This window comes from Oenanthe melanoleuca, chromosome 3 (assembly GCF_029582105.1).
Source record: "Oenanthe melanoleuca isolate GR-GAL-2019-014 chromosome 3, OMel1.0, whole genome shotgun sequence".
NCBI classification, from domain to species: domain Eukaryota; kingdom Metazoa; phylum Chordata; class Aves; order Passeriformes; family Muscicapidae; genus Oenanthe; species Oenanthe melanoleuca.
The window spans coordinates 65,721,238-65,740,884 of NC_079336.1; the positions used below are offsets into that span (position 1 = coordinate 65,721,238).

General features: G+C 35.4%; 1 protein-coding gene across 1 annotated transcript in view; it reads right to left on the reverse strand.

Annotated features, from left to right (window-relative positions):
* Positions 1 to 19,647, reverse strand: part of RYR2 (ryanodine receptor 2) — a 416,925-nt gene that overhangs the window by 20,940 nt on the left and 376,338 nt on the right. The window contains 10 exon segments of the mRNA XM_056487752.1: positions 317 to 544; positions 1,377 to 1,463; positions 3,014 to 3,161; positions 4,941 to 5,005; positions 5,431 to 6,734; positions 7,617 to 7,698; positions 11,035 to 11,139; positions 12,468 to 12,596; positions 14,027 to 14,115; positions 15,106 to 15,186. Coding sequence (XP_056343727.1) covers positions 317 to 544; positions 1,377 to 1,463; positions 3,014 to 3,161; positions 4,941 to 5,005; positions 5,431 to 6,734; positions 7,617 to 7,698; positions 11,035 to 11,139; positions 12,468 to 12,596; positions 14,027 to 14,115; positions 15,106 to 15,186 — 2,318 coding nt within the window.

Below are 19,647 nucleotides of genomic sequence, written 5' to 3' on the forward strand. Positions count from 1 at the left end.
TCCAAAATGCTGCATTCTCTTCAAATGACCTGACAGACTAGCAATGCAGCATCTAAACCTGTCATCTACTTCACGTGCATCCACACCTTGTCTTTGGAACTCACAAGCAGCTTCTGAAGGAGGCTGCTGTTGTAAATGTCTGACTGACAGCAACTCAGACTCTGGCCTACAGCTTCCTGAATAGACACATCACCTAACACACACCTTCTGTAACTAAACAGATTTCTTTACATGGTGCCCCATCCTGCTTAAGCAGGTTGCGCTAGAAAGATAAAAAAGTTTAGATCTATAAAAAAAGAGATAATTTTTCTCTTACTTTCAAACAATAATACCCTATGATGCAGAAGAATGAGATGACTGTGTGTAGGATGGCCAAAATCCTCAGTGTGGGCTCCATGTAGCCACTGCTTTCTTCCAAGACATAATGCACTGCAATGACCCTCTCATCATCATCATCATCACTTTCCAGGATGTTCAACTTCGTACTTTCACCATCAGATACCACAGGAAGTTCCTTTTCCTCTGTCACAGCAGATGTGGAGACCTGTTTAAAACACCTAATATTACAGCTGTGTTCCTTTGATAGGAGCTTTACAACACTACAAGTTAAGTTGTTGAGCTGAAAAGATGATACCAGGAACAATATAACTGTAAAGAAACTTTAAAGAAATTTTTTTTTGCATAACAATGTCCACAGAGAATACCTCAGCAAGACCTTTTCATCTTGTTGCACCAATCTGTGATAACGTACTTTATCTATCCCTTTTTTTCACTGTCTGCCCATGTTACCAAATTTGGTCCATGATGAATTTTATCACTTCAAATTCAAGAAAGGGCACAGCCCTCTTAGAAGAAACCCCTGACAGTAGTCTTTATCACCATGGCTCTCTGCCAGAAAATTATTTAAGTCCAAGGACTCTAGAGTTGCATTAATGATACTAAAAGTCTTGACAAAATCGGTGTCAAGACACTTTAGGCAGCTTCAAACTAATGTGACTCCTGGCTGTACACACCCTTTCAGGAGAGCATAATGGCACAAGAAAACATCTCAGCTGACATGGATCAGTTTAAGTTACCTATGAAGGCTCAGCTTGGCTGGTTCACTGTACTGGGAAATGGAGCATCTGAGGCAATGTGCTCCTCTCAGCCTGCTGCCCTTGTCCCAGTACAATGCTCTGTCAATAGCTATTTGTGCACTGAAGTCTATTTTTACTTCACACAAACATTTCAGCTGTCACCATGTCAGATTTCTGAAGTGGTAGGATGAACCAGGTATTTAACCTGTTAGGCTAGGCAGTTTTACCATAGCATATTGACTACAAAACCCAGATGTTTTCCAGTGTGCAACTTGAAAAGTAATATTTTGAGAAATTTACCTTATAGAAAAGAAGGATAAAGTTGATGGCAAAGGCAACAAATAATGCCAACATCCTCATGTTGTAAAAGTTTCGTGCAAAATAATTCTGAAAAGAGAACAGAACATAAATATACTTTGCCTAATAAAGAACTCAACCATCATTAGTAAATTGCTGTTGAGATGGTTTTTTCCCCTTATGGAACTTCTTAATAGAATTATAAATATTTTAAAAAAAAAACTAAAAAACATTTTCAGTGATGTTCAAGTTCTCTCCTACTCCACATGTGCAATAATGAATAAAGAATCTTTTGTTCCACTCCATTCACAAAGGATGAAGGATTTCTAATTGCCTCTTACATCTTTTTCATTGTCATCTCAATACAATTGGAGACAATACAGAGATTTCACAATGCAAAAATAGTGTAATAATACAGAAGTCTCTATCTTCCCTATAGTTCAACATTCATACATATAACAAATTGCTACTTTTACAAAAAAACAAACAACCCTGCATGTAAGCTTATCTTTAATATTTTCTATCCAAAATCAACTGCATTTTTACCAGGCCAGCAAAAATTCATGTGTCACCTGAGTACCATGAATAGAAAGCTTTTCTGACATTTAGATGCTATCAAAAGGACTGCAGAAACATACTTTTTCCCTTCCTGACAACTCACAAACCTTTACAGCACACATTTTGAGTGCTATAACACTCCAACAGGAATTCTGCCATTTTTCTGCCCTAATCATAGATGACTATTAGTGAAATATAAAATGAGACTATTAGAACAAAATAAGCTAAATTCACATGATTGCAATGTGATTGCCAAAAAATGTATCTCAGTTCAAAAGCCAAATTTAAACATTCAATTTCTTAATAAGATTTTGACTGCAGTTCTGTAGTTTTGCTATGCTCTCATTTTTGCTAGAAACAGGCCATCCCTACATAATGATATGCTATATACCATAGTATGAGTGTATTTGTTTTTGCTTTGCATTTCACTCTAGCCTCAGAGAATATGAATGGAATATCCTAGCTGATAAAAGCATACATTTTAAGGAGTTATGGAGCAAATATTACCTGATATTTTACCAAGAGACTCTCAGATGCACTTTTACATTTTCATTAAGTCTTATTTGCTACAGGTTTTGAAAAGCTTGACAAATACTAACTTGCTATTTCACAAAAAAAAGAAAAAAACAAAAAAAAACAAAAAAAAACCACCAAACTTTAGCATCCTTTCTTATTTGCTTCAGGCTAAGCATTGTATCTTAGTTGATTCTTTTTATAGGAGAGCTTGGAATTTCCCAAAGGTCTCTCTCAAGGTAGGAGAAATACTACTGTCTCACCAGGCGCTGTAAAAATTTAGGAATTTTACTCCCAGAAAAAATGGATGTTTTACAATGATGCACAGGCATCTCTGAATGTCTAGGTTTGGGGCAATAACTGTCTTCCTAAGAATTAATATCCTGTATACTAAGTTGTTTGTGTGTTTGTTTTCTCTAACATTCCCATTAAACCATTGCTTTCATGTCCTTTTTATGGACAATGGTGGAAAGTGAGGTCCAGCAGATGCTATTTGTCTTTACATTGACAGAATATGGTGGTACACGTGTCTGCCAACAGCCAAACACATAAGCTAGAGAACAGCTTACAAGAAGCTTCTGCTGGTATGCAATGATATTCTTCCAGAAAACTGACTCCTGGACTTCTGGTTCTCCATATCTGTGCGTATGCAGTTGTCTTAATTTCTGTTTCCCTTTGTCTTCCTTGGTTTTCTCTTCTTTTTCTCCATCTTCTCCTCTTAGGATACAAATGAAGGCAAAATAATAAGTCAAATTAATAAAATTGCTAAATTAAAAGCACATCCTGAAATAGGATATTGCATCTTTTAATGAGGCTCAAGTAGCCATGACTCATGCAATTTATGCACATGACAAATATCAGTGCTGGCAAAGGTGACAGTCAGGTTAAGTCTACGATGAACTTACTGGTTTGGCACCCTGAAGTGGGAATAGCTGGTAGAGGCAGGTAATCAAAAATCTGCCAACCTTGCTATCAGAGGTTCTTCATGACTGTGCAGCTGATTCTTGCAATGACAAAATGTCTGTAAGCTGACAGCTCTATGTCTGCACGAGTGCCTACATGTTTAAGTGCTCCCCTCCAATCTCATGCACTTAAACAATCTAGTTCTTACAAAGGCTGCAGAAATCTTGGGCTCTTCTTGCACTTACAAGTCAAAATATCAAATTTTAAATTCTGCATTTCTGCCCACCTGATGAAGTCACAAGTACCTATTCCAGGAGGAGATGAAGTAAGATTTTGTCAGCATCTGGTGCGTGGGTATCACCATGCTGCCTCACTAGAGAAAGCCAGAGTTCATGGGCTGCCTTCTCCAAACACATGATCTAAAGAACTGTGAATTGTCTTAGAAGTTAATTTGAACTGTCAGCATAATAGATGAAAAGATCACAGAAGTCCGTTTGAAGCAAAACCAGAGTGAGAGGCCACTTGTAAATTACATTATTTATTTCTCTGCTCCTATCTACAAACAGAATGACTGATGTCCAAAGCTGGCTCCTCTTCGGAGAAGACATTTGATAAACTTTCACTTGAAAGTTTGTCATGTAAGGAGTAGCTTCAGGGCAGCCAACAGTGCCAGGAACTGTACTCCTGGCAGAGAAAACAGCTATTACTGCAACTCACACAGTCAAGCAGAGCAATCAACAGTGAATGACCTTCAAAAGTCAGGAAGACAAAGTTATAGTGGTCAAGTTAGAAATTTGCTGCTCTGATTAAGAAGAGTTTTTGTCATGGACAAGTGCTTGTCATCCCAGAAGATCAGTAATCATTAGAGTTTGAGACTAAGAGATCTCCTCAGTGATAAATCAGCTGCAGAAACTGTACACAAAAATGAACATGTATCAGGAACCACAAAAGACAGGGATGGCGATCCACAGTTTTTACTGGTTAAAACCAAGCACTGTATTTTGCTTTCTATTTTTATTATTCTGAGCTAATGGCATTAATATCAGATTTTAATGTCTTAAAAGGGTTTAAATTATCATTGATCAAATCTCTTCTTAAAGATGTGAGAGTACTCTGTAATTCATTAAAATTGTACTGGAATGTTAAGGTTTTGTAAAATGCAAATAATTAAAAAAAATGTCATAGCAAATGGAAGAGGGTAAAGCAGATTCAATTTCTATCACTGATGGATAGCAGGTCTTTGGAACTAAGGTGCTCTTACAAAGTTTTCAAGAAATTTTTTTCTAGCTTTAAGATTTGCCAAGAAAAATAATTAATCAATTAAGCACATTCTAAAATAAATTAAATGGACATTACAACGGATGCTTCTGGGAAGAGATAAATTCATAGAATCAGAGTGGTGCTTATTACATGGCATTTCCTTGCAAATGTGCACAGATAAGGATTGTCAAAAAAAAACAAACAAAAAAAACCAACCTAATTGGAATGTGAATGGACAGAAAATTAAAGGCAAAGAAGTACAAATGAATCTGAGTTTTTTTAGTAAAACAAACCACTTTTTTTTGTAGGATCAGAGGTTAAAGTATTACATACTCAGCTTTCTCAGGTTCTGATTTTGTTTCTTCTTTCTCTTCTTTTTCATCTTCTTTCACCTTCTCCTACAGAAAACCAGGATTAAAAACTGTGTGTTAACATTACTATATAGTACAGAGATAGTTAAAAGAATACCCAGAATGCAGAATGTTAGGGGTCTTTTTTTTGTTAAATAATGGAAAATCTGAAAAAAGATGACAATTCAATTTACAATAATGAAAATAGGCAAATTCACACTTAATTAAAAGCAATCCAAAAGCCCATGAACTTAGAAAAGGCTGTGGAAATTCAAGTTTGCAACATCAGAAATAGTAAACACCAGCCATTATACATGTAAATTACATAAATTTACTTGTAATTATACAAGTAAATTATACATTTTAAAAAAAGGTCAGAAAACCCAGAAAAACAAAGATGCAAGTTCTATTTCCAGACTACATTTAAGACATGAAAGAGAGAAATATATATCAGAAAGAGAAGATACGATTACCTGGATTTTTTCCTGTACCTCAGGCATTGGGGCTAAGGAGGGAGTGCTTAGTAAATCGCTCAAACCAGCATTTGGATTGTGAGGGATCAATTTATACTGTCCACCTTCTCGTTTCAAATCCAAACCAAATATGTCTGAGAGCAGATCACTCTCTTCTGTTAAAGTCTGCAGATCCGTCAAGTCCTCCGCAGGCAATGCAGCTTCTGTTGGTTTCCTCTCTCCTTCTTCTTCTTCCCCACGCACCTCATCCTGAGTGGGATCTGGCATATTAGCCAGCAGTTCAGCCACCTTGATTTTCTTGGCTCCTTCCACAAGGCTTCCTCCCAGCAGCAAACTGCAGATGATGCGAAAAAAGCCCCGGACAACACTACAAGCAAAATGTAGCAATCCCACCAAAATGCTCCAGTAGGAAGAAAACAAAGCCATGACCATGTCCTTCATGGTCATTTTCTTCACTTTTTTCATTTGTTTCTTTAGACTCTTCATGCTGAGCATTTTCATAAGAGTCATTAAATTATACTTGAGAGCTACTAAAGCTGATTTCATGGTCACAAGAGAGAAGAAACCCATTCTTGGATCTTCTTCCTCAGGATTATCTTTTTCATTCTCCTCTTTATTAGCTGACCTTTCGTTCAGATCTGACTCAGAGATCTGGGCAGCCAGTTGCATTTCAAAGATGGTATCCTCACAGAAGTTGACAAAAAGCTCCATCTTTTCTTTCTCCCCACCTTCATTTACAACATCAAATATAAACTGTCTCTTTGACTCTTTCACTTGAGGTTTTTCCCACTGAGTCCGACTTGACTCACTTATTTCAAAATAAACTCGCTCGATGCGCTTTGCACTGCCCATGATTTCTATACGCCCGAGGAAAGGCTGGAAGTAATTCAGCACACTCTCTGAGAGCTCAAGGAAAGTTTGCAAGCGTGTATCATGGGGCATGTGCTCTGACAGGTTGGTCAGGAGAACAGCGACATTGAAACCAATGTCTTTTGCCGGCTCATGAAACCGTTTCACAAACTCTTCATAGTCCAAAGTCTCGTTCTCATCAGTTTCAGCACATGACAGCAGAAACTCAGTTTCAGACTGAGTGTAGTGCTTATGGCTTTCCATTGCCCTGTGAAAATCCCTTTTCGAAATTATCCCTTTACCATCAGGGTCATATTCCTTGAAGGCATCAGAGGAAGTCAAATCTTTCAATTTTAAGAACATATCAAAAAACTTCAGAATCATCTCCACATTGTTCGACGATTCCACAAGCATATCGACCATCTGCTTTCCAATAGTTCCATTCACAACATTACCTAGAGGTGATGACAGGATATTAGAGAGAATGTCAGCAAATATTCTGGCAAAGAAAAGTGAATTATAATGATTAGTGAAGCAATCAAAAAGTAAGAATGATAAATTATTCAAGTGGATAACACACTTATATGAGAAAGCTAACTATGAAATCTGAAGTCTTTCACTATTAGCTTTATCCTAAGACTTGGAAAAAATGTAAGTGACAAAGTATTTGCCATTACAGAAAGGAAGAATTAACAAGGCCTGTAGAGAGAGAACATAGATTTAATAAAAGTGGGGTAGCATATCATAAATTTCACTATAGTGGAGCACAGACAGATCTAGTGGCACTAGCTCACTATCCTCTAGATGAGCAGCTCAGCAGGCTCCTTACAGAGCATAGCCTAAAGAATTTACTTTGCTTCTCACAAACCTTCTATGAGCCTAAAGCCTGGGGAATCATAATTTCAGACCTTGAACATAGTCACTAGATTAATGAACCTGTTCTTTATGGATAAGGTCACTACCAAAATAAATGCAATATATTAAGGTTGTTAATAAAATGACTGACAACGGTTTTGTCCCCAGAACTCAGGATTTCAACCTATATATTAAAAGCCTTTTCCTCTAACCCAAAAGATAAGTCAAGCTCCTGGAAAAGAAATAAAACTTCTGCTCACTCTGGATTTTATAAAGTTCTGGCATTAAGAATTAATATGACATATATCAACTACCCAACCAAAATCTCCCATTCACTTTCAGTCCTGAAAGGTCTTCGCACAATTGAGACAGGAAAGTTAAAAATGCAAAGAAATATAGAGCATTATCTCTCAAATTAAGAAGATGACAAAAGTAAAAACTTTGCTAGAACAACTGGAAAAGAGATTTCACATTTTTACTACCTTCCAGCATAGACAGCAACATGACAACCATATCTTTCTGAAGATCCATTAATTCTTTCAAGAGTTCAATTTGACTGGAATCCTAAATAACAAAGACAGTATATAAATATAAATCATATATTGATTTATTTGATATTGTTTTATTTATATGCATGCTTATTTCACCTTATAAAAAGCAGACTTAGAAATTAAGAAGCTCAAAGTGTCAGAAATGGTAATACAGTGAAAATATACTTAATTGCTTAACACTTCCCAGTATATTTACACCATCATCTGTTTAGAAAAATTTAATAAAGACAAAACTGAAGGTGATAAAAATTTTAAAGCCATAACTGGGTACGTTAAGGTCACATACAACACTTCTGTAATGTTTCCTGTCAGCTAAAATATTGTCTATTTAAAATATTTAATTTCTTCCTCAGTGATACACTGCTGCATCATGCCATTGATAACAAATACTGGGCACTGCTGGTCTTGAGTGGGTGGTACAACAAACTCAAGGTACTTTATGGCTGTGGCAGGATGCTTTGCCCTGATAAAGCCCATCTGCTTGCCTGGAACCCAGTCAGGAGACAAAGCAGTGCAAGTCATCTGTGGTGAGCTACTGGTGCCACCACAGTGGGATCTTTCAGTGTTGAATATGCTGAAAGGCTGGCCTGGCTTTCCACCTTTAAACACACATCTGTCCCTTTGAAGTCACACTTGACAGATAAGCTGCTGACCTGACCTAGAGCCCTGTGACTGCCAGCCAATTTCTTTCCACTGCAGAAACCCCAGGCCACTTTCATATAGTTACCATAAACTTGAAGTACATGGCATTTCACCTGTGGATTTGGGACACCTCTCCACAGTTATTTGTCAAGGATTGAGAGAAAGAGAAGAAGTACACCACAAAAAGGAGTGTGGTGAGATTCATCAGCCTCTAGGTAATGTTTCTTCTGCTAGCTTGCATGTAATTGCTTTAACAGAATTGTTTTCACATAGTGCTTTGACATTTATTGTTGTACTTGACCAGTGATTTCAGCTTCTATACCGTGCAGTAATTCTGTCTGTTCATTTTTCTTAATAAGCAACTCATATTTTATAAATTTATCTGATCTTCCATCTTTAAATCATGCAGGACAGTGATTTAATCACACCTCTGTAATTCCTTAAATTTAAACTGTTAACAGAATCTGAAGCTAGGAAGGGTTTGCCTTAATTTACCACCCCTTTCTGTGAAGGTGTTTAAATGCAAAAAGGAGTTATTTCTGTTCTTCAGAAGCAAATAAAAGGTTATTATAATAAACTTTGCCTAAAGCACTCATTCCACCCTCAACAATGACAATTTGCATTGAATTGATTGGATTGAAAAGTGCACAATTGGAAATTACAAATATTAGAAATTATTGGAAATTATTGGAAATAACAAGATTTTTAATTGAGTTGCCCTGTAAGTTTTCATTACAAAACTTTTAGCTACAGAAGTTGTTTACAACCCAGAGGATCTTTGTTTATTTGGACTAAAAATTGTACTTTCTTTTTCTGCCTTAGGTTCGTAAGTAGTATTACCATTATCACATTGTTACTTCCTGGTAAAGAAGATAGAGAATTAAAATGGAAAAAAAAAAAAAAAAAATCAAAAACCACAAAACCCAAACAAAACAGTGATTTAATTTTCCTCCTGTTAAAATCTTGCTTAAATGTTCTCCAAAAGTGCTGTGGAAACTTAGGACTGAAAACAAAACCCAAGTATTTAGCCTAGGCAGGCCCCTCTTACAGACAAAAGCTATACAGAAACTCCTTATGGTTCCCCTCAGTCACACTCAACACTTAAAAATTGGTCTTTTAACAGAATCTGAAGAACTTATTAATCTATTCTTGTAATAAATATTAACAAACAAAAGAGCCCATGTCTATTCTGGTATTTCTTGCTGGGCCCCATAAAGAGTTTCCAAAAGCCAAAAGCTTGATTTCCAAGCAAGAGAAAGACACCATCACTATTTACAGTGATGCACTTGGAAAGATACACTGAGAGTAGCCTGTGTTTCTGTCATGCCACAGAATACCATGAGTAAGACCACACTCTTGTTGTGCAAGGCTGCTGGGCTATCTTTGAAGCAGTGGGATGAGTATTGTTATTTTCTAGATTCAGTAATCAAAGATGCTGTGAAGTCAATCTGGGCACAGCTGAGACTATAAACTTGTCATTACTGTAAAAGCAAATCGTGACAATAGCCACATCATATTTCATAATCAACACACAGCAGCCATGTGTTTGATTTACTGTCAGTAACTACCTAAATACCTCTTCCCAGTTTGCTTTAGTGGAACATGAAGAAACACAATAGCCTTCACCATGGCCTACCCAAATATTGACTATCTAAAAATTCCTAAAATAAAATAAAAATGTTTCAAAACCAGAATGGTATTTACAGGCATTTTTAAATGCACTTCAGTAGAAATGCAATGCACTTCTCTTGAAAATCAGATTTGACTGTGATGCCATTTGTGGGAAGAAGATTTCTATTTAGCCATAAAGTATAAGAAGTGGACCTCTAGCCCAAAGTCCACAAGTCTAAGCAAGCAGTCTACTTTCATCCATTAAGTTCCAAGGGCAGGGAGAAAAATAATCTGAGCAAGACTACTTTAATTTATGCAAAGAATACTTACATGGACACCTCTGGAGCCAAATAAGGAAATCTGAAACCTCAGAGACTTCAGAGCTGTATTTGTTAACAGTAACACTTTCACAAGCATATGTCATTTTTCTCTAAAAATGTCCAGTTATGTAAAAAAATTAGAATCAGTGCACTCAATTAAAATGTGTAATTCTTTTAAAAATTTAAGAGATTGAAAAATGCACTGCTTAAGGATAGGATTCCTCACACCTAATTTTCACACTCTAAATAACTATCTGTGCCAATCCCCCTCAGCATTTCTACAGCTTATGAAACAAGTACTCACATCCAAAAGAAATTCACCCATTACAGGTCTGACTGTTCTCTACTAAGAATGAGAAAGGTTTAGATGCAGACCTGTGTTGAACTAGGGTTTAATAATGATGAACTAGTGTTCAGCACAGGAGCCATCAGCGAACATCATGGTCCCACATAAAAGGAAACTGCAGAAAACACTGTGAGAGAATTTTGGTCCAAAAGACTGGAACTGAGAGTTATTTCTGAATATCAGTGATGTGCTTTGTGTGCAGTTTGATCTCATCTGCTTTGTACCTGTGCCAGTGATGCAATTACAGGCCTGCTACTCACACCTGCTCTAGTTCTTCAATTTACTCCCTCAATTTCATTATATTGTATCATCTCTGTCCTTCGTTTTTCCTACCAACTGTTGTTACTAATGACTCAAACGTATTAGCATTTGTTTCTCTGTTACAAAAATGCTAGTGACTTACTAAGGACAAAGTAAAACAGAAAGATACCTGAGATAGCTTCATCTGCATGTGGGCAAACACGTGAAGGAAACCAACTACAGCATCCCACAGCCTGCTGTGTGCCAGGCTTTGCTGATTCCCAGTGCATGGCCCCTTTTGTTAAGGCAACAAACAAACAGAAAAGAAAACCAAAGTTTGTTTGCAAGAAATACATCAAAAACAGGAAGAAGTAAAAGTAAGTGCACAGCTTGGGGTTGTTCCTTAGAAACTGCTATGAGCTATTAAACATATCTAGAATTATGTATTTAATTAGATCACTGACTTGTAAACAATGCCTACTCCTAATAACCATTCTGCCTGTTTTAGCCAAGTCTTAACATACTAATATAATAACCCTAAAGTGTGCATCTGCTTGCAACTTTAAACAATAAATGGTACAAATCTTCAAGCTGTTTCTTCCTTCTTCTCTAAATTAGGAAAAACCTTAGAGAAGGTTAATGCAAAATTCACATAAGGGATTAGAGAATCAGGTTCCTGATTTTTTCCCCCAGCATATTGTAGAGCACAGTGCTAAAAAAATACTTACAGACAATTCTAACTTCTGAAAAACAGGACCACAAAAGCTTTTTAAGCCTCAAAGGATAACAAATAAAATCTCTACCAGATAAAAACACTACGTGTGACTTGAGAAATATGTATACATTAAATATATTTAAACAAATGCATATAAGTCGCCTCTTTTTATTTTCATTCAGTGCTATTCTATCATATTTCATCCTCATGAACTATAACATACTATTTTCATAGTAATTTTTTTCATCTGAATGACACTGATGTAATACACACCTAACAGTCTAATGAGATCCTCTCTAACCTACTTATTATATGCAGAATCCTAATATTTTCAACTTATTTACACAAGTAATTAATACAGAACTAAATGACACTGAATTCTTTAGATATCCTGGAAGAACTGCTATATTTCTATTTTGACAGAGTTAATCCCAATATCATTTATTCCTACATCCACCTCAAGTGCATCTCTACAATTCTCAAATATAAAGTGTGAATTCACCATTTCAAACATAGCATTGATGCCTTAACACAATCTAATTCCTGACAGAAAATACTATCTAATGTTATATTGACTAAATAGCAGCCATGATCTGCACTGAAGTTAGTTTTCTCAGTGGATTAAAGGTAAAAGCCTTAGCAGTCAAAATTTTAATAAATTTAATAAATTTCAAGTCTAAGTTTTAATAAGTTGATAAGATTGCAAAAGAGTAGTGACAGATGTCACTACAAATATACATATATTTGAACATTTTGCTTCATATATAAACAAATACACTAAAATAATGTTGAAGAAGAAATGCATCTATATTATATTTCTATGTTATGTCTGGCTACTTCATATTTTCATGCCAAAGATATGATGAATTTTCTTTCAAGTTTGTAGAACTCAAATGAAATTAATTTACCTGGATATACTCTGTGAGAGTATTGAAAACTTGTTTTGCAACCTGAATGGCTTTGGAAAAATTTCGTTGTCCTTGTTCATCAATAACATCCTTCCCAGAATAATACCAATAGAAATCACTGATGGATTCCTAAAGAAAAAACAGTTGTGAGAAGCACAAAGAGATTTTGTGGCCAAACTGGCTGTAACTGGATATTAATCAATATAAGAAAAAGCATATTTGACAGTTCCAGTTCTGAAAATTATTTCGTTTATAAAGGCTTTAAATGAACCACCCAGTGATTCTCAAGTATTACTTCAAGAATTGTAGTTTCATCTCAAGGGAATCAATAAGAAAACAACTACATGGAAAGAAATAACTTAAATACCTCGCAGCAAACCTCAAAATAAAATAAATTATAAATTAGATGAGTTGGTATCTGATCTTAGAAATTCAACCACCTGCATTATGAAAAGGAGTGCTCAGTAGTACTGCCAGGCTGCACGCTGTTCATTAAACAATGTCTCTTTACACTGTGTGCTTGACACCTAGTCAATAGTGGGAGCAAATCTTGCTTTGTGTGCACAATTCCTCTCTCCATCTTCCCCAAAGGCGAGCTTATTAAATTTTCAACAAAGTAAGCAATGGAATGAAAATCATTGTATTGTCTCTACAACTTCTACAGAAGGCGTGAAGATGGAAAGCAATGCTGATAGCAGCAGCAGCGTAAACAGAAAAAAAGAATTTTCAAAGTCTGGAATTCTCAGAGCAAATAAATGAATGGCTAAAAAGAACTTAACTAGATTTATAGCTTAAAAAAACCCCAAACCTATAACATAATATACTATCACATGCAATGATTTTCAGAAAGAAGAGAATTAGAGGTAAAAATTAGGAACATCTATCACAAAATATGTTTTCACCCCATTCGCATGCTGCAATCTGGAAACAAAGTATATTTTTTTCATTACTTTCAACTATCTTGTGACAATGAAATGTTTTCATATTAAAATGATTTGGGAGACAATTAAAAATAGATGATCTAAAGAATTTTATTCTAGCCTTCTGCAGTTTTTTCCTTTTGCCTTTTTTTCCCCTCCTTAGAAAATGTGCTGTTCTTCTGCTTCACTCCATTCCAGCACGTGAGCATTCGTTCACAGAGCAGCCAGTGCTTAGCCTCAATCAGAATATGGATGACAAGGCAGCTGTCTGAAACTGAACTTGAGCAATACAAAATGCTTCTCACTCACAGGGTAGTTTCAGTCAACACCTGGCTGGCTACCTGTGCTCAAGGACACACTGAGTGTGCCCCCACCTCCTGCTTCTCTCCTTGGATAACAGCCTCCATCACATTCCTGTGGGTAAAGGCTGAGACCATTTCACATGTCTGTTACCTTTGACTCACCCAGTACAAAGTAAAAATTCTTAAAGAAAGTTAACCACTAGAGAATTTTAGCCTTTCTCGTCAGCTTGGGCTACAGGGACCAGAATAAGTAGGATTACAAATAAATGCAATCCTCTAATCAAACTTGTATAGAAATAAGTCATATTTTCATCTACTTAGTATATAAATTACTTACCTGAACTCTCAATAAGTAATCCACAGTAGAAATTATAATATTAACAGTTGTGTTGTTACCAGTCTGAGTTCTCAGGTAATTCTGAAAATCTAAAAATTTAAATAGAAGTTTAATTTAAATTTATTTAAATTTTAAAATTACTTCTAAAAATTAATTTGATTTACAATGATCTAGAAAAGTTTACCTTATAGGTATGGATTGGGTTTTCTTCTCTTTCTTTGTTTTTTTGTGCGGTTTTTTATTTGTTTTGTGTATGTGTGTGTGTTTGTGTGTGTATGTGTGAATGAACCATTGTGTTTTAACATCTTACTGCAGAGATTACATACCAGTGAGCTTCTGAAGCCAGAACCTTGTTGATATATTTCACCTGTAAAACTCTACTTTAATGTATTTATGACTAGAACTACATCAATGTCAATGCAATTATACTTAGAATATCTTTTTTAAGTAAAATTAAATAATTGCACAAATCCTGATAACTAAGTCAGAAATATATCTGATGCCTAAAAAGGAAAAAAATCCCTTTTTTTCTCTTTTCATTACTTAAGAATGACAGAGAGAACACCGTGAAATAGACTAGATTATAACAATACACTTAAGTTATCAATTTTTAATGTGTTCTTTTATATTTAAAATATATGTTATTTCTCCAAGAAAGGTATTGCATACATAGAGACTTCATATGCAACTCTAGCTGATATTAGCAGGAGGCGGTGTGCAGCAGAAAGAAGATACATGCCAAAGGACAATAAAGACAACTTCCTTCTACATTTTCCTCTGAATCTTCCATATCTAGAAGTGATAAATCATGGATATCTTCCTATGGAAATTTAACTTTGCTAGTAGGCCAAGATCCAAAACCCGTTGTTTTGGAAATGATTATCTTACCTACAAAATTACAGCTGTTAAAAAACACTGTCAACCTAATTCCACTTAAAGATTTTTCCCTTCGTGTACAGTCCAGCAGCTATTCCACCTTTCACAGTATTTTATGAAGCTGCCAAATCTTCACCAGCTAAGAGCTTTTATCATCAGTTAGCATCACCTTGATCTGGCTGCCTGGCAGCCTGCCCACAAACCTGAATTGTGTCCTTCACAAAGCAACTGAAGGAAGCGGAACAGGTCACAGGTGAACTCATCATCCTGCATCACCTTTTCTCCTGCAGAAAGGCCAGATGGAAGCAGGTTATCAGTCTGCCAACTAACACCCCACAGCCCCTGAAGAAAATCTCCATAATTAATATTAAGAAAGAGAGAAGGGGAGAGAAAATTTATAACCGCCAATCTATCTGAAGCACCTATGACTTGTGCTTGACAGATAGTTATTTGGTTATCAAAAAAAATTGAATTACAAAACTTAACTTTTGATTTATAAATATGGCAGCATGAGCTTGGCAACATTTTACAAATAATTCCTGATTTATTTTCTTGTTTGTCTTCACTGGGCATGGAGGCTGTGTCACATACAAAGGTTAGGGCTGGATCAATTTGGTTACCATTCATCACAAAAGAAGGTACTTAAAATACAGATTGAGATTCAATCAATAGGTTATGAAAATCACTCCTCAAAAAAACTATTTGATTTTAAAATATTCTAAAATAACCCATGAAATTTACAGCTATGTGTACTCTAAAGAACCATTTAGACTGAAATATTTGAGGATTTAGTACCTGCCTGCTGCTGACACAAAGTGGACATTTCTTCTTTGACAAAATAAAGCAATAAATTTATAATGAATTAAGACCAAATGCCAAAATGCTTTACTGAACTAGGCCCTTCAGTTAATTTTCTGGTAAACATCTAATATCCAAATGAATAAAGCTTCAAGCCTTCCTTTTTTTTTCCCCACAGGAAACAGCATCCTAAAAAGCCCTCAATTAGCACATCATTATTTCAAGTACATCAATACATACAGTTAACTGGGACAGTTAGTACAGGGACATGTGAAGAAGAGAAATAACCATTCACCTGGGAAAACAATCACAACTGAGGAAAATGTAGAACAGCTTATAAAATGACACACGAGGACAACACTATAGATGTTACTATCAAAAGTAAGAAAATTCCCATATAGAACCTTGGGGAAGTATTTTTGACTATGTATGCAAAGGCAGTAGTCACAGAAAGTTCTACTACTTAAAAATATACATAATTTGAATATATAATAAGCCCTATTTGTAAACAAGAAAAGGAGGGACATTATAATATAAGCAAACTGCAAAAGAGTTTGAAAGAATTTTTCTTTGAGGGGATATAATTTAGGCTCTACAAAGACAGGATCTTTATTGTGTGAACAGGAGACCAGAAAAGTAAGTAAAGGCATTATTTTTTTTTTTTTAATTTAGATATCTTAGTTAAATTAATGATTACTTCTATGCTGTTCCACTAGTAGATAATTCTAATTCTAACAGCCACATTTAGATTATTACTTTTTGGGCTAGATTTGGCTATGATCAAGTTAATTTTCTTCATGCTAGATAGCTGAAATGTAAACAGTATTCTGTACAACTTCGAGTACACATAGACATGATCAGAAGTTCAGCTTTTTATAAAGTCATGAGCCATTATAATTTCCAGATAATGGACTTCTCAGTCCACAATCTAAATTTTAAAGTGAGAATCTTCAGTACACTAGGAATCGGAATCAAAAGAATTTTGAAAACTAAGATGAATATTTTAAAGTACAAAATTTCTCACTTTTCTGTTGCCCTCAAGACAATGTTTGGTATTAAGAGCATGTATCACTAAGGCATGTGCCAATGTAATTTCTTGTACCATAGGGAGAGAAAAGATGCTTTTCCTCCTAACTCTAGATGTGTACTTAGGGCAGTCATGAATAATACTCTGACTGACATTCCATGACATTTTTCTCAATTGAAAATATAACTGCTAGGCAAACAGTTTTTCAGCCACAGGAGACTGAAAACTCTTTTAGCTAATTAAACAGTGAAAAAAAAAAAATACTATTTCTGTCAGTGCTGATGAATGTATACATGCAATATATGCCCAAGAAGGCAAAAACAGGAGGTGGCTGGGCTCTTAAATGTGTATTATTCAACATTACATGCAGGTTCAGTCCTGCAAGAGAACTTCATATACTGCTGGCCAAATGCCACAGTAGAGATTTCTCAGGGTTAGTTACTCTCTTATTTTTAATTTAACTGAACTCTTGTCGTGCTCAAAGTTATGTGTGGGGTCCCATCCTTTGTTGAACTATGTGCCAAAATAAGAATTACAGAAAGCCAAACATATGGTGAAGCTTGTATCACACATGTAATGCTTGTAGCTTGACTGCTGAGATGGCAATGATTTTATAAAATAATTCGTCAGGAAACTTACTTGGAAAAATCAAGCCCATGAAAGGCCCAGTTATCTATTTCTTGTGTATTAAGTCCCATGGAATCAAAGCCATTTGGAGTAATAAGACTACAGAATAAGTTACAGTTTAATCTTTTTGACCTCTATTTCTCTTTCTCTCTTAGGAAGTAAGATATTCCAGAACAAGAAGGAAAACAAATGTCAAGTTAAAATGTTTTTACAGACCCTGGCTTTTAGTACAATTACTGGAATTTTTATTAAATAAATTACATTCTTATTACTGGAATGGCCTGGAAGAGTCTTTAAATTAGTTCCACTGCAAATAAATCACAACTTGAACATAAGTTATTGCAAAATTCTTCAAAATCAGAAGGTGTTTAGGTGCATCATTGCACAAAAGCTGAAAGGTCTGTTCCTTTAAGAAATACATTTACATATTTTAAAATTAAGCAAAAAAGCCCATCTCAAACCATCTGGCCACACTAAGATTTACAATGCCTGGTTTAAAAATTTTACACCTGATCAAAATCAGACTAGAACCCATGTTGGAATTATCATTTTCAGATTGTACTTACTGAATACAAGCAGTGCCTCACTGGCACCTACAGAACTAAAATGGAGATCCATTTCTTTCTACAAAATTCAAGAGAGCAACCTTTGCTGCTGTGCACACAAATTCATGCCAGTTCACACAAAGATTTGCAAAGAATGTACTTACAAACATACAGACTACATATAGCTGTTATGAAAAAAACATACTTTAATTTTTGTTGCTATTAGATATATTCTGGCAAATAGGTGCTTAGAAGTTAAAATGCTGCCATTGCTCATGCTGTATGTAAATGGTATGGCTGTACACAGAAAGGCTTTAAGCCTGTAGCTTTTACAAAACTGGCAGTTTTGTGATATACAGGAACAGATGTATCATGTGTAGGAAGCAAAAATAAAATTCCATGAAAAATTAAATACATGGGGCTATTTTCATTGAAAGTGCATGTGCCAAAATTCAATTATTCTCTCCCTCTTTCTTGATTTTATTTTTTAAATCTTCAGTAGAAAAGATCTGACTTCTATTACTACTCAGAAACATGGGGTCCATAGTACATATTACAGAAATATAAAAATACTTTCAGCTTTCAAAGGGGAACAGGACCTTTTATGACGGCTGGGAAGAAAGAGCAAATCTGTCCCATGATAAAGCAAGTGAATTTATTCTTATCACAAGATCCAGACAGTATTGGTTTGGATTGTGAACACTGCACATCTTTGACTTCTCAACAATCTAATTCAAGTTAGAAATGCACTTGTCTCCTCAGTGAGTGAAGTTCCCTGAAGTTATTTAAGTTCCCTTTTAAATGCAAAAACTAATTCAAATACAGTTTTATGAAGGTGTAAAACACCTCTCCAATACGGGCTTCAGTGGATTTAACAGAATTTAAGCATCCACTTTAAGTGTGACTAGGTAGGTGAAGGCCAAAAGCATATTTATTAATTCTACATTAATAATGGCTGAAAACAGCCCTGATGTGAACCCACAGTACAGCTAATTATTATGTCACATGTACTTATCACATTGGTAAAAATCCTTTGTGAACTACTGTCTCATTCTAAAATTGTTTTTATTAAAATAAGGCTTCTGTGAACTTACAGAGAAATGAAAGAAAGCCATGATAACATATTAAAAATCTGAACATCAAAATAGAGCTTTCCTGAAAAAGGGGGAAAAAAGGTAAAATAATCTAAGTGTAAACTAAAATTTGAAGTTTTGTATTTCATATAAGTAAAGCAAGTCTTTCCAAAAGAGAAAAACATTGCACTTTCAAGATTTTTGTGACTCAGAGTGAAATGGCAAGGAGTATGAGTGTTAATGACAAACCACTGCAAAATAGTAAGTATTTCTACATGTCTTTGATTTTGAACCCCCCCTTTTTGGAAAAGGAAACAGAACAATCAAAACAAAATACATACAGAAGAAACGACATTGAGTACGCCACAAAAACAAGTAAGAAACACATTTGCTGAAGAACCATCAATGTTGTTACCAGTGGGGGTTCCAGGGTTTGGAAAGGGAAGGTAGTACCAGTCAGAGGAATATCAGGACAAGGCACTTACGATGTGGACAGCACAAAGAAACAATTGGAATAGAGCAATAAATTTCACATCCATGTTGACTCAATAAAGGGCTTTCTATCTATTGCTAAGGTTGGCATGGGACCAGAAACAAGAACTGCACATGAGGAAAATTTGACTTTATTCCCATAAGTTTCAAAAGTTTTCCTTTGACTTCGGGAATAATCGTTTC